General features: G+C 34.2%; 4 protein-coding genes and 1 non-coding gene across 6 annotated transcripts; 2 read left to right on the forward strand and 3 right to left on the reverse strand.

Moving 5' to 3' along the window:
* Positions 1–726: 726 nt before the first annotated feature.
* On the forward strand, positions 727–1,911 carry LOC102612716 (hypothetical protein). The gene is made up of 2 exons (XM_006468974.4): positions 727–1,158; positions 1,603–1,911. The coding sequence occupies exons 1-2, from the start codon at positions 1,049–1,051 to the stop codon at positions 1,724–1,726; spliced, it is 234 nt and encodes a 77-aa protein (XP_006469037.2). The 5' UTR covers positions 727–1,048; the 3' UTR covers positions 1,727–1,911.
* Positions 1,912–4,424: 2,513 nt separating this feature from the next.
* Positions 4,425–6,505, reverse strand: LOC102617247 (seed biotin-containing protein SBP65). 2 transcript variants are annotated; one of them, XM_025094902.2, is made up of 2 exons: positions 5,122–6,505; positions 4,425–4,933 (listed from the first exon to the last, which is right to left on the reverse strand). In XM_025094902.2, exons 1-2 carry the CDS (start codon positions 6,403–6,405, stop codon positions 4,586–4,588), a joined length of 1,632 nt encoding a protein of 543 aa, XP_024950670.2. In that variant the 5' UTR covers positions 6,406–6,505; the 3' UTR covers positions 4,425–4,585. The 2 variants fall into 2 exon arrangements, with proteins under 2 accessions (XP_024950670.2, XP_006469129.2); XM_006469066.4 differs by having other exon boundaries at positions 4,425–4,942; positions 5,122–6,503.
* Positions 6,506–9,273: 2,768 nt separating this feature from the next.
* Positions 9,274–13,341, reverse strand: LOC102612417 (protein trichome birefringence-like 39). The gene is made up of 5 exons (XM_006468973.4): positions 12,782–13,341; positions 12,502–12,673; positions 10,197–10,372; positions 9,944–10,102; positions 9,274–9,785 (listed from the first exon to the last, which is right to left on the reverse strand). Exons 1-5 carry the CDS (start codon positions 13,123–13,125, stop codon positions 9,500–9,502), a joined length of 1,137 nt encoding a protein of 378 aa, XP_006469036.2. The 5' UTR covers positions 13,126–13,341; the 3' UTR covers positions 9,274–9,499.
* Positions 13,342–22,149: 8,808 nt separating this feature from the next.
* LOC102616938 (senescence-specific cysteine protease SAG39-like) lies at positions 22,150–23,503 on the reverse strand. Its single transcript, XM_006469065.3, has 2 exons — positions 22,997–23,503; positions 22,150–22,897 (listed from the first exon to the last, which is right to left on the reverse strand). Exons 1-2 carry the CDS (start codon positions 23,433–23,435, stop codon positions 22,305–22,307), a joined length of 1,032 nt encoding a protein of 343 aa, XP_006469128.2. The 5' UTR covers positions 23,436–23,503; the 3' UTR covers positions 22,150–22,304.
* A 300-nt stretch (positions 23,504–23,803) lies between these two features.
* TRNAL-CAA (transfer RNA leucine (anticodon CAA)) lies at positions 23,804–23,887 on the forward strand. The gene has a single exon. It is a non-coding gene; the product is annotated as a tRNA-Leu (tRNA).
* Positions 23,888–25,898: the final 2,011 nt, after the last annotated feature.

The raw sequence follows: 25,898 nt of genomic DNA on the forward strand, positions 1-25,898 counted from the left end.
TTCAATCAAACTTTCTTAAAATGATAATTTTTATTTTACCCCCAAAATTGTGGAAATATTAATTTATCCCATTTATTAAGGCACATTCAACTTGGTGTTAATCCTTTTGGGGCTAGTGATATTTGGGACAAAAACTGTGAAATATAAGAGATTGCACTAACCCTAAGAGTCTGGACTAATTGTGAATCCAATGCAATAATAGAGAGAGTTGAGGTTGGTCTTATACTTCATATTTAAGATCTTAGATATCTAGAGAAATAATTAGCTATCCAAAACATTTACAAGAGAATCGTTAGTTTCAATCTAATCCTTTTTTGTAAAAGATTAGGCCGAATTTAATTGAAATTCAACTATCAAATGGTGATACCAACAGCAGACATATTGTGTCTAAGTAATAATGTCAAGAAGGAAAATTGTGTTTCACAACACGCATATCAAATATTGCCACTAAAATAAAACAAATTTAAAGCAGCCATATTAGTTTTACTTAATACAGAGAAAACAGAGCATATCATAATTGACCAACAAATACATTAGAAGAATCATCTCGAAAGCTACAGGTAAAAACAAGGCGCATGAATTATTATATTATAATAAATAATAGATAAAGGGGGCAAAAAGGAATGCATTTATTTGATGAATATCTCTTCTTTCTTTGATCCGGAAACTTTTGGCTTCTGCTTTAATTCGAAGTTTGTTTTAAAGCAGCCGTCAGCACATAAAAAGCCGATTGACTACTCATCGTGATCGTGGGCTACTAAGGCTTCTCCCTGTTGCTGCTTACTACAAAAAAGTTAAAAAACGTGTCGTATCGCGCTCTCTCTCTTTTACTTTCGTTAAACAATTTGCCAAATCGATAATCAATTAGCAAAACGAAACAGAAACGAACACATTAACTCATAACTACTCGTCAATCAATCATCCATATCTTTTTGTCATCAAAAGTTCAAAACATATTATTCACTGAAGCAACAAATTAACAAAATCTTCTTCATTTCAAGAAAACAAAAGAGAGAGACTGAAAAAGAAAAAGAGGAAATTCATAATCATGTGCAACGCAGATGGAGATTGCAGGCCATTGGGCTTTCTCTTGGGCCTTCCCTTCGCCTTTCTCTCCCTCCTCGTCTCCATCGTCGGTGTCGTCGTGTGGATCGTCGGGTCGGTTAATTTTCACTCTTCTGTTCATTTCTATTTTTCTGCCCAAAGTTAAGTTTCTAGCGGAATTTGTCACTTCAACTGTCTCTGTCAAAGGCATCCAATATTTTTCTTTATTTTTTTATTTTTTTATTTTTTTGGCTTTTCAATTATCAAAGATCATCCCCCTATTAGTTGATAGTAGTTTAATCTTCTTCTGGGTGTCTAAAATTTCTCCGTTTGACGCTAGAATTTGTCTCTAAAATTATGTGCGCGACAAGTTTAGTGAATGCATTGCTTTTCTCTTCTGGGTTTCTTGACTTCTCACTAGTTGTAACTTTTCGTTAAAGCTCTGCTGGGGTCGTTGATAGTTTTTTCGTTTTTCTAGCATAAACATAGAATCTTGGCAGGATTAGAATCTGATTGAAGTCTTTTAGTTAATGCGAATATTGGTGATTGTGGGTGCAGGCTGTTGTTGACTTGCATATGCCCTTGTTGTTTGTGCTTGACCGTAATAGTGGAATTGGCTCTGGAATTGATTAAAGCTCCTATTCATGTCATGGAATGGTTCACTTCTCAGATCCCTTGCTAAATTTGACTTTATTCTCCTATGTTTTTGTTTCCACCGGTTTCTCACCTGCTTGTAAAGCTTGGCTTATCTCTCTTTTATGTATTTCTTGGATGATTATTAAGGCAGTATTCGGGTAGATTATAAGGTAATAAAAAATTATTATCTACAAACACCTGAGAAATCCATTCATCTGTTTGTTTTCTTCATTATGGTGCAGAAAGGTTTCTTTTTTGGTTACTTTGAACCCCCCCAATCAGATAACAGAACTACGTTTGAATTTCTTCTATTTGATTGAAATATTAAATCTCGAGTTCTGTAAATTGTTGACTAAATCATCAAGTTCTATGTATATATATATATAGAGAGAGAGAGAGAGAGAGAGAGAAAGGATCAAGCTCTAGGTATTGTTGTTTTTTATTAAGCATAAGACTGGAATAGATTAGTCAAGGGTTTGGACCCGCTCTTTGGAAGCTAATATAATATTATATGTCTAAAGCCCAACATTTAGCCACTTACTGTTCTTGTATATAGTTTTGCAGTTTTGCATCGGCTTTGATTTTATATGCAAAGAAATTACTAGTCTTTGCTTGTTAATAATGAAAGCATGTAGATGGGAGCAATCTAATTGAGAAAGGTATAAATGATCTTGTTTTCAGATAAGACAACTATGAGGCTTTACGGATGCTCAAATCCCATCGCCATCTTCTATCTCATGATCTTCCAACTTCCAATTGCCATCTTCCCCTTGAACCATCCCTGTATTTTCCAAACACAACCATTTGCCAGGCACCAAATAGTCTTCCTTGAGAACATCCATCCTCTTGTTCACTAGCGCAATGTCTTGTTTAACTTCCAATTTAAACCCTCCTTTACTTCGCTTGAGTTCCGGCAATTCCATGAAAATATACCTCCATGCAATGCCAACTCCTTAGCTCTCCTGGGATTTCAAGTATTCTGACTTCTGGGTGTTAATCACTAGCTCTGCATCGACTCCACAGTATCCTCACCAGCAATGGATAACTAGGTATTTGATCTTGAAGATTACGCACACGTAACATGTGAAGATGTTCCATAGAATCACACAATTTCTTGAATTCAATATCTCCGACATACGGAGAGCCGAAGCTGAAGACAGTAACCGCAATTACTGGCTGAATCCTTCAGCTTGTTGAAACCCATTGACAACAATGTCTGCTGCGTTTAGAAGTGAAAGCGCTACGCCTATGGTGTGACTAGTTATTGTTTTACTGGCTTCCTCGTCCTCAGCATCATATACTCCCAGAAGTCGCTCCACCTCATCAAGAACCTAGTGGTATCAGCATGTAAACTTAGTACCGTCATTTGAAATTCTTTTTATCATATGCACAAGCCAATGCAATTACCTGCTCTCTAGCACATTTCTCACCACTTGAACAGTATACCGAGAGCCAGCCCTTGTGAACCTTGACACTAGTTCTCCACTAGCCCATTCATTTGTTTGTACCGTTCCTCAGCCATGCTGTCAGTATGTCCCTCCTGCCCAGTGCAGCCTTTCCTTCATCGCAAGCAACAGCAATGTACCCGATCCAGTTTGATTCCTTGTGCCAACACTCGCTGGATAATGACTTGAAAATAAATGCGGCGGGAAGTGGAGAACTAGACGTCGCGTAAAGGAACTTGGTGACCTCGTACTTAAATGGATTGCCTTTGTATAAACCCACTCTGGAGAAGAAATTTTTCCTTCCAAATTGACTGTCCCCAGCATACTTAAATGGATTGCCCTATCTCGATTGAATGCATCTTAGGTTGCTGAGCCCGCTCGCCGTAGTGGATGATGTAGCAGCGGAGGTCAATGTCTAGGATCCAAGAGGTCTTTCCAGTTATCGTTGCCGCTAAGAACCCTCCTTTTTTCCTTTATGCTGCTTATCATTTGCTGAAGGACGAAAATGTTTCCGGGGCACTCGTAGATAACAAGAATAGCGTCAGCCGTCGGGAATTTGAATTTATATTTGAATTTGGAGTAACTGAGCTCGTTAGAGAACACTTTTAAGCGCCCGTGTCCTTCTTGTGATGCCAAATTCTCATTTACCATCGCGTCTATTGTTATTCTTTTCTTCTGCGAACATACCCGATCATTCAGATGAAACTCTGTGAAACACAAAACGGGTAAGCAACCTCGTTAGTGTTGGTTACATCACGTGAACTGCGAGGAGACGATCGCTTCTTGCACAAAAACTATCAACTGTTTGAAGCCCTCGTGCTACAGAAATAAGGTGCCTCGTAGCTATCAGCAAAAAATTCAGAAAAAGGGCTGTGTGTCACGTTCACTCGCAAACGAAAATAATTCGACGTTGAGAAATTGAGAACCATGCAACGACTCTTTAGGATAAGAGATGATGCGTAGTTACGTTCAACCTTTTAATCACAAATAAAGACTGCTAGCGGATTCAAGAGAGAGCCACATAGGAAAAGTTGAAATTTTCTATTAATGAAGTGATCGTTTTCTAATTAGCAGTAGTTTAACATGCATAAGATTAAAGATCACTGCACATTATCTAAGATGAGAGCAATTTATATACGACAATAATGAAAGCAGATGGACTGAAAAGCATCTAATTTTTGCAGTTACTAGAGCACAACTTCATCCTTCTCATGATAATCCAATATGAGATTCCAAAAGATGGATTTTACAAAATTTTCAATTCTCTCTTCTAACTGAGACATCAAAAGATTTGCAAAGTACAACAACAGGACGCTAACCGAGCGTTAGGGGTTTCAATTTATTTGTCAAAACAAAAATACAGACAACCAGCCTATGCAAAACATTTATCATCCGCTTATGCACATCAAACATAATATATGTGTGTGTGTGTGTGTGTGTGTGTGTGTGAAATGAGCGCTTTATTCATTTTCGGTAGATTTGTGTGTCCCATTTCCCTGTCCATATCCAGCCTCTCTTTGTTTACTGCCTTCTTCAACTTGGCTTGAGCGGTAACCAAGTATCTTCTCCTCTGTTTCGCCTTCTCCAATGACAAGGTCTTTGGTTTGCTGGGCAATTTCAACTACAGTTTCGCCGATGGCCTGAAGCACTCCGCCTTCCCGGCCTTTATCTTCTCTGTATTCGGTGGTTCTTCCTCCTTGTCGTTCTTGGCCTCCTTGGAATGTTTCCTGGATTGGCATGGAGACATGTTCAACTTTCTCGTGGACTTCTGTTGTGAGTGACCGTTCATCCCCTCCGGTGTGACTCCTCTCCGTGCCCTCAAACAATAAGATTATAACAACATCAGCGTCAAAAGATCACAACACCAGTATCATTCGTGACAAAATTGCAACTATATATCATACATTGATTAGAGACATTAAAGAAATATTCCGCATGACAATTATATTTTACGAGCATTGTAGAAGTAAAATATTAACAATGTAAAAGCAGATACCTGTCTTTCACCTCTCTTGGCCTCTACCTCTCTCTGTGCCTCTTCCTTCTTCCTAACAGTATATTCCTTCATGGTCTCACCAGTAGACACTGCAGCATCCTTAGCAGCAACCAACGGCTTCGAGACAATCTCCGCGGCCTTATGACCAGCATACTCAGCCGCTCCTTCAACCGCCCTCACCGCTGCCATTGTCCCCTCAACCACTTTCCCTGTGGTATATTGTGCCGCCTTGGCGACAGCAGCCGTGCCTCCCACAGCTTTCTCAGCTGTATAGTGCGCTGTGCTCCATCCCGCAACCACGGCCTTGTCCTTCACATCCGCAGCCACTCTCCCTGCGTACTCAGTGGCTCCTTTGCCACTCTGCACTGTCACGTCCTTCGCGGCCGCAGCTTTCTCCCCAGCCTTCTTGGTAGTATCAGCAGCAGCTTCTTTTGCCTCAGTCGCTTTCTCTACTGCATATTCTTTAGCTTGTTCTGCTTTCGGCACAGTGTATTCCTTGGCAGTCTGGCTTGCACTGTAAAGGATGTCCTTGGCCTGGCTGCCTTTCTCGGATATGTACTGTGAAGTCTGTTGAGCACCCTGAAGCACGGTGTCCTTCGCCTGAGAACCCTTTTCAGCGGCGTACTCAGTGACGGAGCCAAGTCTGCGCCCGGCCTCTTCTTTGGCTTGATTATACCGCTCCTCCGCAGCTTTTAAAGCCTCCATAGACCGCTGCTGAGCCTGTCCTCTGAGCTGGGAAATTTCTTCAAGAGAATGTTGCTCTTGTTTTTGCTCTTGTCCCCCCTCCTCTTTGCCCTGCTGCTTTCCTCTGCGTCCCCCTTTCTCCACATGTCTCTCTTCTTCGCGCTGATGCATTCCTCTGCTTCTTTCTTTCTCCTGACGGCCCTCCATTTCTCCTCTACCTTCACCGCCCACCTCAAAATTCCCAACACTATAAGGCTCAGTACTCCTTTTCGCTTCATGCTCCTCTTTTCCTCTCATACCTTCCGCTTCTTTCTCACGAACCATATTTGCATCCCTTGCTTTATCCGCATACGTCCCTGTCCCTCTCTGTTTATCTTTCATTTGATCAGAAAGAGACTCAAATTCATGAGTGCCCACCTCATGAGACTCTCTCGCTTTCCCACTCCTATGGGAAGTTTCTTTGCCACCACTAGTATCTGAATCCTTGGCTCTCCCAGTCAAAGACTCAAAATGAGTCGTCATTTTCGGGACTCTGTCCTTCTCAATGACAACTTCTTTCTTAGTGGTTGTCGTTTCTCTTCGAGCTTGATCAGAAGCCATTCTTGCCCTCTTCTTGATTCTTGATTTTGATTGCTCGCTCACTCGCGGTTATTTTCTTTGATGATGCTGTTTGTTGAATTCTTTTCTGATGGTGGTGTGAAGAGAAGATGATGGATTTTAAAATACAAGCCATAGCGGTTTGAGAAAACGGACGTGTGTGCATGGCGTTAGCATGTATTGACTGAACTGACGACACGTGTAATGGAGATTGGGATGCAAAGAGATGAGTCAGCTGTTAGCATGTTTCGTGTGCACACGTGTAAGATTGTTTATTGACGCATCACTGAAAGGCCGTATACACCGGTAGGCGATAGACACTATGACACTTGGCAGTTCCTCAGAGTCGAGGATGCGACACTATGGGCATCGTATTCATATCCATCCAGCCCTCAATGAACCCTAAACGTTGATTGGGCTTCAAAAGAAATTACGTGGAAAACAAAAGTATTACTGAATAAAACTATAATCATTTCCTTGTAACCCCAATTTTTTTCTTTTTAAATAAATCTACTTTCAGAGTAATCTATTTGCACCACTTTATTGCCGTACAAAACCCCACTTTTGATAAAATTACATTTAAAAATAAATATGAATTTAATTAAACACACTTAGTTTTCTTTTCCATACAAATTACGTGTAATGTAATTAATTTTTTTTATTCTTTTTCTTTTAACTTGTCACTTCCCATCTAACTAAAATTAAATTGCACAAATTTAAAATAATTTATTATTCTTTTTCTATTTCTTACTTATTAAATTTGTATTTAAGATTACTTTCACATTATTATTAAAAATATGTATAATTTAAGTTAACGATTCACATTCAAAAATTTATCACTCATAAAAACTTTTTAATTTATGTGTAGGATAACAACAAGGTTGCAAAAGAAAAGAAAAATAACAAAATACTACTTTGAATTTTAACAATAAAAAAATAAAGTTAAAAAATAGAAATGTTTTATTTTTTGAAATACATCTTTGAAATTAAAATAAAAATAATTGAAAAGAGGGTTTCATGAGGAGATGCCAGTAGCCCAACTCTTATTTTTACCATGTGTTAAGCTAAATTTTATAGCTTATATAAATGTATGGAAATCTTGACTATGTATAATCAAGAATACAATCAACACATACTAGAAGCTTAAATTCAAGGTCAATATGCATAGAGAAGATAATAAGTTATATATGAAGGAGATAATATAAATTCATATCTTACTTATTGACACCAAAATCTTGCTGTGTTGGTTTGTGGGCTACCAACAAGATCCATAGCCAGCATTTGGATTTATTTGTGTAGGGAAACAATTTTACATTTGTCTCATTGTTCGAGTAGGAATTAGCGACCACCAATTGTGCATGGGTGAGCACCTGCAACCAGAAAATATAAATGGTTAAGGGCGTTGGAAGTTTTTTTAGGGTTAATCCTTTTACGCTCAAGTTAGTTTTATAGTTTACTTAAAAACTATAATGTTTGATTTTGTGTAAAAACGAACAAAAAAAACAATAAAAGAACCATTCCGTTTTTAATTAAGAAAAAATGAAGAGAGATAAGAAGGATAAAAAAGATGAAGAATTTGAATTAAATCACATGCATAATGTAGAGTGTGAGAGTGGATAAGATGAAAGAATCCCTTACCGTTTGAACTCTTGGGGATTTTATAGGGCTTAAAATCCAAAAACAATGAATCACAGCATGACGAGTTTATGAATAGTCTATAATCACTAATTTTTTGGAGAGGATAAAGGGAGTAGTTTTAACTGAGCCTATTTTCAGTTTAACCATCCCCTCGTCTAAGTGTTTGTTTGGTATGATTTATTTAATAGTCATAAGTTTTTATTTAATATCATAAGCTCTTATCATAATTTTTATTGCTGTTTGGTTGTTTTTCTAATAAAGTTTTTTAAGTTTAAATAAGTTATTTTGCCTCTACTAGCAAAAACTCAAATTTTGAGATTTTAAGAGTAGAGGTTGAAAAGTTTTTTTTAAATGTTAAAATATCTAAAATATCATCTACTTATTTGACAATTTTATTTTATTCTTTTCATAACAAAATTTTAAAAAGCTTGCCTCTAAAATAATTTCATAAATTTTTAATAAAATCTCTTATTGACAACTAAATAATTAATTTTTTTTTTATAGTAAAAGCTCTCTTTATAAAAGATATCTACTAACAATAACTCTATTTAAATAAACTCTACTTGAAAAATTGTACCAAATGAAATCTAAGCCCTGCTCGGCGACTTTTATTTAGTTGTATTATATAGCGAGGCGAGCATAATAACATTTTCAATAAAAACCTGATTATTATCGCCATATTTTATCACCTTTATCACCCAAACATTACGCTTTAACTAGATAAACATATGGGAGAAGCTTCGTCTAGAGCTCCTAAATTGGAAGGAGATATTTTCTCTTACTCATAACATTTCGATACGAGTTTTACTCTTTCATATTTGTGATTTCAGATCTTGTTACTCTTTCTGATTTATTGGAACAAAGGTGCACAGAACACCGCAATTTTTATCATGGAACGCGGAGAAAAACCATTTGGAGCAAGAGAAAATACATACAATCAATCATATCATGATCTATCATCATGAACAATCATTTAGAGCGAGAGAAAATACATATAATCAATCATATCATGAACTATCTGCTTCAATGATAGATGATTTCAATAATTGTAATAATTGCAATAGAGTGAATGATATATGCCTACGCCAAGTTACTAAAAAAGGCTTGGGTTGCAAGTTTTTGTATGTCCTCCACATGGGCATTGTGTAATTCGCGGTTACAATTACAAATGTGCATTTTGAAGTCTTTCTTTGAAATAAAAAAACGCGCCAGCTTTTCTCAAAGCGAGCAGAATGAGATGAACTGGACTGTATTAATCAAACAATTACAATTCATGAGACAATTTCGAGGGAATGTTCTTCAGTTCAGGGCGAATTTTAGGCCCAAATGATTAATCTAAATACACAAATCGAAGCATCGTCCCTCTTATTACCCACTTTCACAAGAAACAAAAAATGGTAATAAATATTTCCAGGAGCTCTGGAAAACAAGACCGACGATAGCTGTCCTAAACCTGAAGTCAACTAAACAAAGCTGCATACATAAGCTGGTTCCAAGTATCTGGCAAACCAGGAAGACACCAATGGCTACAATCATCGCTGTGGCCGCCGTACTCCGACGGGTGAGCATCCTTCCGGTACTGCGAAAGCCTTGTAATATCGAGTAAATACACAGGTTTCCGAAGCCTGCTGAATACTTTTTGCAAAACCACCCAGGGCATTGGTGTCCCGGCCGGATATTTGTATCCGAAATACGGCTTTGTCTGCCCGGAACATGATTTTGATGGCTCGTTCCAATCCCTTCCCCTGTTTTTCAGAATCGCCAAAACCACATATAAACACACTGTCATTCATCATCCTATATGTTACAGGATTATACAATGCAAAGCCTGTTTATAACTGTTGTGCTTCAGCCTAATTTTGATGGTTCTATCAATAAATATATAGAAGAAGGGTATGCTTACTCGTAATGGGTTGGAGAAATTCCCTGGAAAAAGACCTTGGTTTTGGTAGGATCAACATTGAAATTAACCCATCTTGCCCAAGTTGTTAGGCCCTTGTAAAATGCGACCAAACGGTTCATATCTTTGTACAACTTCCTTCCCTCTCTTATATAATCAAATCTGTAACATAATTTTGCGTGATAAGATTCCACATACAAAAATGTCCTGTAAATTTTCTCGCAAAATAATGATGCGGGATAAGATGTAAGCTTACGGTTGGCTTCTTCCGGTGTGCGTCCACCAATGCCAAGTGTTGAAAATGAGCATGTCCATGCCTCTCCATGCATTGCCACCCTTAATTGAATCAAGCCTCAAAACAGTGCCCGCGGGCTCCCTAACAAGGTCTACTAGATATGTTGTTCGGTATAGCAGTATCTGCAGTCCAAATTCCTGCTCAACAAAAGCGAAATTTTTAGCATGGTGTTATGAGAACCGTTCAATTTAACAATTGGTCAACTGATCTTTCCTCTCGTGTTCTAATGTACAGTTGATTACACCGATAAATCAAGGAAATTATGAAATGGACCAGATGGCGTGCTTGAATTGTACAATGATTCGGAAATAATTTCAAACTAGGGACACTTGTTTCACCCAAAAATCCATTTTCTATAGTTACAGGGCCCATTTTGGGCCCACTGGGCCAGACCACTCTAGAATGAGAAGCCGGTATTGAGAAGAGTAGGACCATCCACACCCTTCCGAAACTCCTTATAAAATATCATTTAATTAAATTTACTTAAATACCACTACGACAATTTGATTCATTTATTGTTTTGAAGGAAAATTCAATTAAACACTAATATAAATCATTCTTTTGACAAACTTTTTACACCCAACCCATTTCATAATATTTATTTATATTTTAAATTTTAATTAAAAAATGTTTTTAATTAAAATTATGAAAGACAGTCATTAAGATAGAAATTATGTAATAATAAGGAAAAATTTAAGATAAATTTAATATTTTAAGATATTCAAGCAATTTAAGAAAAATTAATTTTTAAGTAAAATCTTATAGAAAGATGATTAATTTTAATATGTAAATAAATTTTATTGATTAAGATGGTGGTATTTTAAGAAATAATAAATGTTATAAGAATTTTAGGAGTGTTAAAAGCTCGACTCTATGGTCAAATATGGCAGCTGACTAGAAGAAACCGCGAAAGCGGCCAGCCCATAGATAACGTTCTGGTGAGATCAAATCATTAATTTGGTAACTAAAGTGTATTTTTAAGAAGAAAAAAAGGTGTTCTTCAAGGGGGAAAAAAAGGAAAAAAGCAATTAAAATGTCTTTAAAATTTGCGGGGTTGACAGTTGTATCCACTCAAAAATTTTAAAATATAATAAATATGAATCAGTTAATTTAAAAAAAAAAAAGATAAAACATGAAAGAGTCAATTTTGAGAACTTAGCTATGGTGCAACTGTAGTATGGTATTATAGTTGCATCCAGTCATTGAATTCAATCATTTGTTCTCACCTGAATACAATAATTAAAAACATCTGTAGTATGATACTACAATTACACCATAACTGAACCCCAATTTTAATCAAAATTTATACAACGGCTTTTAATGAGTTCATAAAATTAGACTTTTACGTCCATGACATTCCAGAAAACATTCATAGTGTGCTCCAACAAAATAAAAAATTAAAAATTCAGATCTTTTTCGTTTAGAAAGTGGTTTCATTTTATATATATGTATAGTATATGAATTTTTCTTCGGAGATTTAATATCCTCACTTGCTTTTTATATCTATTTTTACTGCTCCCAAAAAAAAAAAAAGATATCTTGAAAAATTAAGAACACCAAACTGTTCAAATAATCTCTCAATATCCCTCAATCTTCTGATAAGGAATTTTTGGAAAATAGTACAAAGGCCCTGGAAATTTGGAAACAAATTTGCATTACCGTCTATCACTCACCTGGTACTGGATTTGCCACGTAACTTACGTTTTCCAGAACCAGACAAGAGTCATAAAACAAAAGTAAACGTGTTCTGTTTTTCTATCGGTTTAAATTTCAAAAACCGATCTGATCTATTATTACTGCATAAAATAAATAATAAAATAAAAATAGAAGCCTGACATGAACGTAACCCCCCCGGCGAAAAAGAAAAGCTTGACCACCAATCACGCTCTGCTTTTAATGCTCTACATTTTTTTAGGAGCGCTCACTCAAGCCTCAGCTCTCTCTCTCTCGTTGAGCAAAAATTAATCACTCATCAGACAGAAGTAAAACAGCTAGCAAGCAATTCAATGCAAGTAATTAATCTAACCGCTAACCCAACCGGTTTTTGAAAAAAAAATTAATTAAAGAATTAAATTTCAAAAAACAGGAGAAAAAAAAAAGGGGGACGGACAGACAGACAGGGCGTGCTTGCACCGTTAAAAGCAATGATTATTTGAGTTGTGGAATAGTGATAACATTATTAGTGCTTAAAAAAAAAGAAAAAGTGAGACAGAGACATCAAGATTAAGAGCAATTAATTAAATTAATTATTTAATTAATTAATTACCTGAAACGTGATCGAAGAAAGCACCGCTGTTCTTACGACTGAATACTTAGTCTTCGGAACCCAGGAGTGAATCATACAAGCCAGCGATTGCCATTGATTCAAGCTCAGGGAGTCGCCGACGAACATGATCTTCTTCCCTCTAAATTTCTCCAGGAAATACAGGCCATTAAACCTGCATCCCGGCCAGCATAATTGGACTTCCGTAAGCTTGCTGAGCGGATTTAATAAAAAATAATATCGACGTTTTAACCAATATATATATAAAAATATATAGATATACCTGGGAATGCTGCAGGAGAAGGGCTGCCACCTGTATTTTAGGTAAATGTCATCCGGGCGGCCGTATTTCTGGCAGTCGAATTCGGGATCTACGAAGGGACAGTGGGAGTAGAGAGGATAGGAAGCGTCGTAGACCCATTTTCCCTGGAAAATGTTACACTTCCCTCCGCCAAGTGATTTTCTCTCAGGAAAAAAATCGTTGCCATTCTCGGTGGTGGTGGTGGTGGCATTAATATTATTAGTGAAGGTATCAGCTTTTGCAGAGTGGAGATTTAACAGCAACAAAGGGAGCAACAATGAGAACAGTATGGTAGCGGCTGCAGCATTGAATTGAAGAAACCCCATCTCGGGTTTCGATCCCGGAAGTGAAATTTGTTTTTGCTGAACAAAAGGACGAGGTGCCAGGCCGACTAAAGCTGCCCTGTGTTTAACTGTTTATATAATCCAAGACCAAGAGCATGAGGTAAAGTGGGAAAATTTTTGGATGTCTCTGAATACTGCTATTTTTTCATTCATTTTTTTTTAATTATACGTAGACTTCAATTAATTATAATAATACGTATAATTACATAATAAATAGTGAATGAATAAGAAATAATATATCAGAAGATTTTTCTCGGTAAAGAGATCACTATAATGCAATTTTTTTTTTTTATTATTGTTTGATTTTGTGTTTACCAACAAGAAATGTGAAATCTTTGGATCGATTCTTCTTTACTTTACTCTTTTTATTATTATTATTATTATTTAAAAACTGTGGGCATGCATGTGGGGTTGGATCCAATCCTTATTTTGAAAATTAGGAATCATGATGGTTTGATTCTAAAAAATAATGGAAACACTTTCTTTCCCTACCAACAAAGTTAAAAAATTAATAACATGCTACATTTAAAGGTTCTTTCTTCACCTGGTTGGTGATTCAAACTTTCATTTTTTCTAACTATGCATTGCCGTCTTCTTTTTAATGACTTTCAGGAGGGGGATAAAAATAATATTTATCCTAAAGTTGGGTGATGATTTATTGACTAAGGTCAAGAATGCTGTACACCGTCATAAATAGTATTTCAATTTTTCTGTTTTTGATTAAAATGATATTAATTGATCGGATGGTATGGTGAGACAATTTAATAAGTAATCTTATATGCTCTATATGAAAGTAATTATGTTAATATATATATATATATATATATATATATATATATATTCTAATTAAGGATCTCTGATTTTATTAAAGTCAGAGATTAGTTAAAAGATAAAATAAATACAACTCTAATGCATTGTATTTTGTCATGTAGTGTATTAAAATCTAATTTTTTTCTTTTAACTAATCCCTGACTTTGTTAAAGTCAGGGATTCTTGATTGGAAAACTAATATATATATATATATTGTGTCACATCAATTCTTAGAATAATGAAAAAAAAAATTGTAACATTATTTGAGAATTGAGATGTCTAGTATTAGAGTATCTCCAAAAGTCTCTATAAATTTCATTCTTCAAATATTTATTTGCTTACTTATGTGGCAAATAAAAGAATAAAAGAATATGTTATTCTCTAAAAGACTCTTCAAATATAAATAAGTTAATATTATTTTAATCAAATAATTATTTTTTAAAAAGAAAAGTTAATAGCAATTAAATCACTTCTCTCTCTTTCTCTAGTAAAAAGTAATAAAATATAAATTGAAGAGCGAGAAAGCAACTCTCCAAATTTGAAGAGAGAGAATTATTTTTTATTTGAAAAATTTTAATTGAAGTGTCTTTTGGAGTTTTAAATATTAATATAAATATTCAAATAAGTAATAAAATCTTTTTTGAAGAGTTTTTTGGTGATGCTATTAGTTAAAATTAATATTTTTTCCGTTTAATTATGGAAGGTAAAAAAACAAAGAAAAAAAACAAAAAGGAAAAGGAAAATGTTGCGGAATAGAACAAGACAAACAACAAAGGTGTCCTAGCTGCCTACTTTTTTAGTAAAATGAATAAGAAGAGCCAAAATACACAACAGTAGTTCAACCAATTGAAATCGCAATTCGTTTATTTTATGCACTTATACCGGACCCATATGAAAAGTGCATTTTACCTAATATAAACAGATATTCAGAAAACCAAAAATATATAGAAAAATGTACATTACTTGGTTTTAGCTTATTTGCCAATGTTGATTCTCTCTCTCTCTCTCTCTCTCTCTCTCTCTTTTCTAATTTATGTTGCGCAAAAGTGAGAAATGGAGAAGAAATTCATGGATCTTATCCAACGCTACAAACGTGTAAAGAAGTTCATGAGGGGGCCAACGCTTTGATAGCTAACTAGTGTGCGGAGACCAAATCTCTTGTTTTTGATTGTTGCTTAAACTAATTGAATAAGAAAGCTTTGGAGGCAGTGAGTTGTTACTCAATCTTCATTCCAATCTTCGAAGATTTTGAATATTATTGTTTTAAAATCTTTCTTGTAATAATTTTTTTTTTATAAATATAACTAAATATTTTCTCAAACTACTTTGAGTTGCATGTATGACTTTTCTCAATTCTTACAAGGACAGATATCCACTGGTGGCATAATGTTTTGTACTTTATCAAAAACACACCAAAATTTTTTTTATTACAACTTTCCTCCCAAAGTTTACAAAGTGTATCACATTTTTCACTTTTCCATTAATATTGTTAGAGGATTTAGCAAATATTAAAGATAACTATATTTACCCCTAAATGTAAAAAGACCATTTATTGATTGTTATTTTAGATACTTTTGGAATGAATTGTTATTTTGGAATGATTAATATGAACAAACTATGAACTTTAAGTTTGTCATAATTGATTTTATGTTATCTTCTTTTTTTGATAGGAACAAAATATAATGTGCAAAGTTTTCCCTTTTTTTTTTTATTATTTTGAATGTATCTTGAATAGCAATGATTATTTTTGTTGGTGATTTATTATTTTTGAAGATTTGCTATTTATTATCAAAGAAATGTTATTTATTATGGATTATATAAGCAAGGGCTCTTAATTTTTGTTGTAAACAAGCTACAAATTAGTTAGGATGCGACAAATTTACTAATTCTGTATCTTTAAACTAGGAAATTTTGATGAGTTTATATAACTAAATTTTTAGCCATTATTGGTTCGAACAGCTCTCTCTCTCTCTATATATATATATATATATATATATATATATTCATTTAGCTGTGATTAAATTATCCTTTTTACGTGTAGGAGTAAAATAATTATTTTTTCAATATTATGTTAAATTTTCTAGCGGTATTAATAAAAAAAAAAAAGTGATGCACTTTACAAACTTTAGGTGGATAACTGTAAAAGAATAAAATTTTAGCATATTTTTTGTAAAGTGTGAAACATGATGCGGTTGGTGGATATTTGTCCTTCAGATTAACACTTATCCATGCTAACGTTTGCTATGATTTTGAAGTGTCACGCAGACCTATAAATACACACGTACGCGTTATGCGGGCAAGTGCCACCTGGTGGAGGCTAAACCTAAAGTAAACATTAGCAAGTCCATTTCCATTTTATTTTAATGGAGACCCAGACAGAAGATAACATGGTCTAATATGGAAAAAAAAGATTAAGAATTCAAGACATAGTTGGGTTGATTTGGTTGTCATAATCAATCAATTAGTTTTTGCTTCATATATATAATACATAACATAAGAATAACAAACTTCTAAAGGATAATGTAACAAATATTATTATTATCTTAACTTATATTGTCTTAAAGATCAAGCAAATAATAATCCAATGATGAAAATAACTGTACACATATTTAGTAATATATTCACTTGGAAACTAAGATATAGGATCCATGTCGGGTTTAGAATCATAATGAGAAATAGGCATTATCATGAATATTGTATTTTAAGATTTGTTATAGTATTTAAATACAAAGTTAAAAAATAAAATCAAATAGCTAGTCAGTACTTTAAATTAGCATAGGGTTGTTCCAATTTTCAAAATTTTTTAGAGGTTAACATAAGTCTTGTAATGATAAAAGTGACTTTTGAGTTTGCCAAAGTCGGTACGCAATTTCTGGGGCTCCTTCCAGTTGATCGACCATCGACGTTACCCGGATAGCAACAAAGGTTTTGCCCCCACCACTAACACGTACACAATTATGCTCATTGCCTGGCAGCCAGTGATCGGATCCCTACACTTTTGAATTTATATCAATCATAAAAGAAAAGAAATTCCAAAATGACAAGCATAAGAAAACAAATGTAGTTATCAATTAATGGGTCATGCTAACTAGTGACGTATCAATCAACCCATATTGAGGTAAGCAAACTAGCATTAAAATGAAGAGAAAATGACCCTCGTTAATTACCTCATAAATCATATTAGACTAACAATAAGGTTATAATAATAATAAAAGAATCATAAAATTATATTTCTTCTATTGTAATTTTAATATCAAAGGTGTAATGAGTAACTAAAAGACTAAGAAACTAAATGGTAGAAAAAATAAATTGTTTAATAGAAAATTTTCATAAGCAGCCGTTTTCTTCCTCTGTGCTATTTTGCTTTCTTTTGCAACAAGATAACAGTCTATTGCTTTGCTACTACGCTTTAAACTTGCGGATATTTGCACAAGGGAATCAATCATTTGTTAAATACTACAGCAAAACGATATGATGCGAGAGTCGTGATAAGCAAGATGTATCGTATTATTGTATATATTTGGAGGTCAGCTAATTAACTATTAATACAACAACATGGCCCTGAAAAATTGGGAAATCAAAGAGAGGCCCTTTCAGCCATGTTTTAGCAGTGAGCGTGGGATGAGATGGCCGACAACATGTGGGACGATGCTAGCAAGTGACCAAAATCTCCATGTGCTCAAATGCCAAAGCTCCACCAAATTCTCTCTTCAAAAAAGAATATAGACAATTAATTAGACAAATGTACACATGTGTTTCGTTTTATAATGGAAAATTATTAGTCGTATACTCTAATTTTACCATATTATTAAAAATATTATAAAAATTTGAATTTATTTAATTTTTTGTTTTAAGTTTGCAATTTGTATTAATTATCTACCAAAACGTTAACTGTTGTTTAGTTATAAGGATAATTTAGACATTTAACGTACAAAATATTAAGAAATTATCCGTCATCCACCTTAAGTTTACTTTGTTATAAAAAACACTACAAAAATTTAATTTTTTTTTCAATTTTCTACCCTAAGTTTTCAATTGTATCAACCGTGCACCAAGACACTCAATAAATCCACTAATTATTCTAAACCCCAATTCATAAACATCAATCAATCCAATCCTTAAGTTTGATTTTATAAACACACAATCAAACCTAATTTGTAATGTGTTAGTCACCATTACCACTGATCATCATTGCCATTGCTATTGCCACTTTTGCCAGTGGATAGCTGCAATCACCACAAAACTCTTCAATGGCTAGTCTTTATAGTCCAATGCATGTTTTTGTCAATTACTACAGATGGTTGAATGATTTAGTGATGGAGGATGTTGGTAATGAAGGATTTGATGTAAATTTAGTGTTGATTTTGTGAACCTTAAAAATTTATGGTGAGAGAAGATAAGGAAAAAGATAGTGAGATGTACTTTATTTTTTTTTTTGGTTTTATGTGGTCGATGAAGGATTTTGATGCAAATTTGTAGTTAGCTAGGAATCAAAATCGTTGGTGGATTTTGTTTTGAAACAAAGAGTTTGCTGGATTTGCTAGGTTTTAATATTTTATTTTATTATTTATGGTAAAGAGTCAAAATACCCTTAGAATCTAGGGTAAAACGGTCATCTTATTTGGATTTTGTAATATCCTAACAATGTTAATGTTTTGACAGGAGGTCCATACAAAATGTATATTTAGGCGGAAAATTTCACAAATCTAAATTTTTGTAGTATTTTTTATAACTTGATAAATTTAAGTGGATGATTGACAATATTATTTAAATTTAAGCTTAAAATGATCATTTTACTTAGATTCTTTTAAAAACTTTAACAGTGTTAAAGTTTTGGTAGACAATCGATACAAATTATGAACTTAGGGTAAAAAATTAAACACATTGAAACTTTTATATTATTTGATATCATGATAGACTTAATGTATATAACTGATAGTTTTCCTTTTATAAATGGACCGATGTACAAGCTATACGACAATGAGGTAATTAAAGTTCATGGAAACAAAGACAACAGGCTAAGGCTAAGTTTGAGAATTGAGATGGTACACAACAAAGCAACCTGCTCTACAGTGATACCAATTTACTGGTGACTGACTGGGACCTAAGGTCTTGCTGGTCTAAGAACAAAGGTATGTGTGCATAAGTGATGATGTAGGCCAATTTAGGAAGACTTTTTAATTTGTTTTAGTTTGTCTTAATCGTTTCTCTTATTTGAATTATTTTTGTTATATATTTTAAGTTTACTGTTTAGGATTTGCCTTGTTTGAGTATTGTTGTTTAGTGTTGTAGCTCTAATAGTTAATTATACCAACTCCTTCATTTAATAAAAATCTTTTTATTTTGTCTTCTGGGATTAATTATCCTTCTTTTCAAGTCGTTTGGATTGTAATGATGTATTATCTCGTTGATAGAATGATAGCCACCACTCCAGCCACTACGTTAAACTTAGACATGTTATTTTGCAATCCACATGGTGTGTTTTATTCGACTTTCTTTTGCTTCCATCAATCCGCTATCAATAATGAGATACTCATGTTATCTCCAAATACTTGAATAGATGATTCAGAAAAAAATCTAATATCTTTAATTAATTCAATTTTTTTTCTAATAATATACTAAATTTTTTTGAAGCTATCAGCTTTGATCGGTACAACGACAATGAAAACAGATAAAATATTCATGACTCCATCAACGCGAGCGCACAAACGAAAATATCATTTTCAATTTGAGAGGAATACTTTCTTTGTATTAAACTCTTTGAGGGTGATAAATTATCCAGTTAAAATACTTGTCTTGATAAGGGAAAAGCAGACTAAAAAGTCTCTTTTGATCGATGCCCACAACAACAAAGCAATGCAACTTGCCAATCGGGAAATGCAAAATATTCCATGTCTTTTAGGCTAGCCTTGGCAAAAGGGTTAGTGTAGGGCCTGCAGATGGAATCAATTTTTGCTGAAAGCAAGTCAATAGCAGCTGCTTTTGTTTTAAGCTTGTCCTGCACTCCCAATAATCAAGATTCTTAAGAACTTGCTCCACACAAATTGATCAAGAACAATTAATTAAATTGCCGGGCCGAGGCGGCTTGATTTTTTTTTTTTGTTGATGACCCCATTGGCCATTGCATAAAGGACTGATTTCGTTTTCATTGGTCTCTTGGCTAAATTCTGATAATCACATGGTTGTTCACATCAATGGAATAGTGTGTCAGCATCTTTCAAATTGGGCAATTGAGTTCTTTTGGTATAAGATTTAAGCAAAATGATAATGTAGTTATCAACAAACTTTTTCACAATACGACATGTGATTTACTTTGTTAAATATAAGATAATGTTAATTTTATAACTTTTTGGGTTGAATAGACTACTCAATTTTCAGTTAGTTGATATCAGTTATTCAGTGTATCAGAACAATTATGCGATGTACATAGAAATTAATTGAGATTTAGAATCGATCAAATGATTCACTAATTCACATAAGGGGACTCGAATCTTTTTCCACACGAGCTAGAAATGAGGTGTTTTATGATTCAATTATTTGGTAGTTTATGAAATCTCTTGATTGATACTATAAAATCGTGAATTATACTCTGTTGTGATGTTAAAAAAAAATTGCTTGATTGAAAATAATAACATTTGAAACGTTTGGATCCAAATTGACTTGATTGTTAACTCAAGGCTTTTCTTCTTTGATCGGGGGTGCTATCTTCTTTCGAACAGACATAATGATAATGAGCCAAGTTACTGCTAAATCAAGTGCTTTGTGCTTGTTTTTTTAGCAAATCCATTAGGCTTAATTAAAAAAGGACAACAAAGAAAGTGAAACATTGAAAGTTGAAACGCAAGATAATTCTATTGAATTGGGCTACGTGGGCTCCATCAAAAGTCTGGCCCACTTCAATGAAATCTCGCAGTAGTTGCTTGTTGGGTGAGTAAATATCATATTTATTGCCTTTACAATATCTCTGTTTGGAATATATTTATGAAATAATTAAAGTATTGTCCATTGAATTCGGCATATTGCTTTAGGTTGAATATTCATTATGAAGTATGAATTGTTTGGTGCCGCAATTTGCATCCTTGACTTCTAATCTGTTTTCATATAAAAAGTGTTTTGCACGCTAAAATAAATAAAATTGCCTCCAGCTCACTTAGTTTGGACTATTTTGCACAACTTCATATCAAAGAATATTAACATTGGTTTGCAGTCAAAGCAGGTCACTGCCAAATTTATTAAATTTTGAATTCAATTTTATATTGAGAAATTCCCATTCGTTGGACTTATCAAAATGGGGAACAAGCAATGACCAGTATTAGATTATGAGTAATGATATAGTTACAAACCTTTATACAAATTTATTTTGTACAAACTGATGTGGCACGATAAGATTGGTTGAATTAAATATCACTTGGCCCACATGATTTATTTTTATTATTTTATATTTTCATTCAACTAATGAATTAATGACACGTCCGTTTGTATAAAATAAGTTTATATAAGAGTTTGTGGTTGTATTATTACTCTTAGATTATACAATGTTTATTCTTCTTATGCATGTGATTGTCTTAGTTCTGATTGTAGCCTTTGAGTCCATTGGGCTGTTAGCCCGTCAGGTTGAGTTGTCCAAGAAACATGATGTATGACTGTATGTAGAACACTTTGGCGTATGGATATATTGTTCCATATATTATTTTATTCTTATATCATACAAAATAATGAAATTCATCATAAGGTTTTTATATTTCGACTTTATAATCCAAAATACATCTATTTAGTTAGGAGGTCTAAGCGTTTATAAACTAATTTAAGTTCTCAATAAACTCACTCGCTAATAATATTTACGATATTAAAATGAGGTCATTAGACCACCTTAAGTTTAGAACATTTGAAGAACTGAAATTGTATCACGCTCTATATATGCGCAATTAGCTCTAATATTTACATATTTTAGACAACCATCCTTAATTTTATAATTCATATCTCCTGAATTTTTCAGATTTTATGTTATAACCTACTGATATTTATAGCTCTTTTATTATGCATGGAACCAATGAACCAGAATTCTAGTTTCGCCATCGATAATAATTTGAAAAATTTAGTTTGTCACTTGCATAATCAAGCAATTAAAAATAAAAATGCCATATGTGATCAAGCCTCAAGAGTTGAAATAAAAGTTGCACAATTAAAAGTCGGATATTGGTGAAATCATAATATCATATGCATAATTTACACAAATAAGGTCTGATACAAGTATACAACCACTATTACATCATTTGCACTAGCAAGCTGAGAAATTAAGTAGCACAAGAAGCCGTGCTATAAATGTAAACACAATGGGAAAGCACTTTTAATTAAGCAGTGGGATAGGAGGAATCCATGGCAATACCACACAGACCTTCCTTAGCATCAATGTCACGCTTCATCCTTATGTACCCTTCTTCACCCCAGCTGGTTCCCCATGAATTCTTCACAAGCCAATACTTGGTTCCATTAGCAGTCGCGCCATAGCCAACGGCTGTCACCCCGTGATCCAGCTCAGTCCCACAATCACCGGTGAACACTCCGCTGGAATAGAACTGAAATGCAGACCCGCTAGCATCAATAGAGACCGCCACTGGCTGATTTGCAACAGCCTTCAATAGTGCTTCCTCGCTGTTAGCCGGGACAGTTTCATAGCCTTTGATCTTGGCCACATGGGATGCCTCCTTCGTCTTGTTACAAGTCCCATCAGCTGCTTGGTAAGGGTAATTAGCTTCAGTAGTGATGCCATCGTTGTGAATTATAAACTTAAATGCATCTTCCATTTCACCGCCTTCGCAACCATGATCCACGCCACTAGTGTCGCATGAGACAAGTTCTTGCTCGGACAATGAGATCAATTTGCCTGTAGTTAGTTGTGTTATTCCCTCGGTTGCCGCCACAGCCGAAAAAGCCCAGCAACTTCCTGTGTCAAGTAATTATTGGTGCAATTAGTTAATGATCGAGTAAAACACTGCTTTAGCTGTTGTATACATAAATGTTTTCTTTTTAATTATTTGATTACCACATGGGCCTTGGTTTTTGATGGGAGTGACAGCTCCATTTTTTCTCCAGTCCATGGTAGCAGGCACATCAATCACGTTTTCATACTTGAAAGAAGTTCCTTTTCTTGAAGCAAGTCCATTAGGCCGCCTGTATCCATTACGGAAAGCCTTAAACTCTTGATTGGTTTGATCCGCGAATTCGTTAACGCTTAGCTTGTAGGGTTTATTTCCAGCTGCATTTAACGATTCAATGAACTCAACATTGTCCTTGAAAATCCTGAAACGTTTCTCTTTCTCCTCAGGATTCTTGTAAACCTTCCCGTATTTCGACATCCATTGCTCATGTTTCTCGGACAATGAGGCCTCTTGCAGCTTCCGGGATGTAACTTGGGAAGTCGCAGTTGCAAAAATGAGGAAGATTAATGCTAATTTACATAGACTTTGGCACCTTAAAGCCATAATTAGTTTTGAATTAAAAATAATCTGTCTGTATGTTCGAAATGAACCGAGTTGCTATGTATTAAAAACCTTTGTTAGCTTGGTTTATATATAGAGGAAACATGCGCTTAATTGCAAGTTTATTTGGTATAAAATTCACATTGGAGCCTGGAGTGCCCGGCAAATTGGAACTGATTTTGAAGGGTAAGTTATTTTCCGTATGAGCTGCTCTTCTGATGGCAAAATTGAATTATATAAACTTAGCAGTTTCCTCGGTCAAAATGGTAATAAAGATGAAACAGAAGCTAGGCCTTGATGCATGACTTGTTTCTTCTGATATGCCAAGTTCTCAATAATTCCTTATAAAAGATGAATCTTTCAAAGCAAACGTCAGGATGGCCGAGTGGTCCAAGGCGCCAGACTCAAGTTCTGGTCCTCGTGAGAGGGCGTGGGTTCAAATCCCACTTCTGACAATTTTTTAATTTTCATTACTTTATTACTTAAAATTGTCATTTTTATTTTACTTTTAATATTTAAAAACTCTACAAACACAGCCAATATTAATTCCATGTCTACAGAACTTTCATTACCTTTTTTCAATCATCGATCTAATATCAAATATTAAATACCACTTCTACAAAATTTTCAATTACTTTTTTATCATTGATTGAAATAGCTAACAAATTACAAAAAGACAAACTTTGGATATTTTTTTTTCTCTCTCTCTTTAGATCCAGACAGCTTTGTAGCTTAGAAATAATAATAAGATCTAATATTAGTTTTACTAAATATGAATATAATAGTGTGTTTACTTGAGGGTTTAAGGAATGAGAATGAAACACGTGTTTACTTGGCAAAATGTAATTTATGAATGATAATAAAATGTGAGTTCCATATAATTTGGGAATAACGAATGAGAATCTCATTTCTATGGGGGGATGGGAATGAGGATTCCAATTCCCTAAGCTGATTTTTGTATCCCTCTAATTTTTTTTTTCATATTTTTCGAGTTACCCTCGTAAATTAATTTTATTATTTTAAATATTATTATTATTGTTATTAATTTTATTAGTTTAGTTATTATTAATTATTGTTAATTTTATTTTTATTAATAATAATATTATTAACATTTATTATTATTATTATTAATTTTATTTTTTTAATTAATATCATTTTTATAATAATATTTATACATGTATCTAGCTAATGAAAATTACATTATTTAATACTGTGGATATTTTGGTAAATTGATTATCATTCTCATTTATTTTGCTAAGTAAACACATCAATGACATTCTAGCACATTCTCATTCCCATTTATTTTTGTCGAGTAAACATTGATATCTCATTCCCATTCCAGCTCATTCTTATTCTCAGTCTATTCTCATTCCACCTCATTCTCATTCCGTGAAGTAAACACACCATAAATTCCCGAAAGGATATCAGCGGAGGGAATCGGCCAAAAACTTTGGAGGTCGTCCTCTCCATTACTTTGCTCCCACAAGGAACGTCCAATGGGTCATTGACAAGTGTACAAAAAGGGCAAACTATAAGAGATAAAACAAATTTAATTCATACGTTTTTCTATTTTTCTTCCTCTTCTTCCTCCTCTACCTTAAGATATAATCTAACTTGAAAGCGAGAGCGTCGCTGCCAGTATTCCCTCCGGCACTGACCTCATTTTCAAGTGAAGCAATCATTCTCCACTTTTGGTAGGAACCTACTTGCTAGGAATCTTGGATTGCTTCATTTTTGTCCATGATTTGAACAAGGGTGGCTCAACCAATTTTGGGGCTTTAGGCGAATTGTTTGAATTAGACCTTTCAAAAAATTTAAGGTCAAATATATGTATTAATTTTACTAAAAAATCATTTATTTTAAATCAATTTTTATTGCTTTATGATATGCAAAATTATTGTTGAATTGTGTCTCACATTGGTTAGTAAATGAGAGATACTTTGGTTTATAAGGAGAATATGTCACTCCATCCAATATGTTAGTTTTTTAGATTGGATATCTAGAAATCCTAGGTTCAGCTCCTCAATAAGTGGTATCAGAGCTAGATCCTAATAGCTGGAATGTAGTAGTGGAACAACTCAGGTGTGTCGGACGAAAGGACCGGAGTCTGACGATGGTTTCGTTCGAGGGGAGGGATTGTTGAGTTATGTTCCACATTAACTAGTAAAGGGGAGATACTTAGATTTATAAGGAGGATGAGTCACTCTACCCAATAGGCTAGTCTTTTGGGTTGGTTACTTAGTGTTGAACGGGTGGGGGCCCAAGATGGGCCGACCCGACCCGACCCGACCCACACACGATAACCACTTGTTGGTTACCATGCACGTTTGGGAGAGGGAAGTTGAACACAAATCATCTTCCCAACCACTCTCAACTGCTGTATATATGTTTATCAAAACTGATGCTGTAAGATGAACGCAATTTAACGATTCAATTCGAAAAAGAAAAAGCAGCAGAGTGTGTGTG

Source organism: Citrus sinensis, chromosome 2, assembly GCF_022201045.2.
Source record: "Citrus sinensis cultivar Valencia sweet orange chromosome 2, DVS_A1.0, whole genome shotgun sequence".
Classification (NCBI taxonomy): domain Eukaryota; kingdom Viridiplantae; phylum Streptophyta; class Magnoliopsida; order Sapindales; family Rutaceae; genus Citrus; species Citrus sinensis.

What these genes read in the sequence shown, in the direction of transcription:
- LOC102612417 (XM_006468973.4), bottom strand. Translation starts at nt 13,125, where the DNA reads ATGGGGTTTCTTCAATTCAATGCTGCAGCCGCTACCATACTGTTCTCA. An exon ending in TTCTCCTGCAGCATTCCCAG is followed by an intron (nt 12,674 to 12,781) that starts GTATATCTATAT and finishes GCCGGGATGCAG; the next exon opens with GTTTAATGGCCTGTATTTCC. An exon ending in CACACCGGAAGAAGCCAACC is followed by an intron (nt 10,103 to 10,196) that starts GTAAGCTTACAT and finishes ATTATGTTACAG; the next exon opens with ATTTGATTATATAAGAGAGG.
- LOC102612716 (XM_006468974.4), top strand. Translation starts at nt 1,049, where the DNA reads ATGTGCAACGCAGATGGAGATTGCAGGCCATTGGGCTTTCTCTTGGGC. An exon ending in GTCGTCGTGTGGATCGTCGG is followed by an intron (nt 1,159 to 1,602) that starts GTCGGTTAATTT and finishes TTGTGGGTGCAG; the next exon opens with GCTGTTGTTGACTTGCATAT.
- LOC102617247 (XM_006469066.4), bottom strand. Translation starts at nt 6,405, where the DNA reads ATGGCTTCTGATCAAGCTCGAAGAGAAACGACAACCACTAAGAAAGAA. An exon ending in CCAAGAGAGGTGAAAGACAG is followed by an intron (nt 4,943 to 5,121) that starts GTATCTGCTTTT and finishes TTATTGTTTGAG; the next exon opens with GGCACGGAGAGGAGTCACAC.
- LOC102616938 (XM_006469065.3), bottom strand. Translation starts at nt 23,435, where the DNA reads ATGGCTTTAAGGTGCCAAAGTCTATGTAAATTAGCATTAATCTTCCTC. An exon ending in CAAAAACCAAGGCCCATGTG is followed by an intron (nt 22,898 to 22,996) that starts GTAATCAAATAA and finishes TACTTGACACAG; the next exon opens with GAAGTTGCTGGGCTTTTTCG.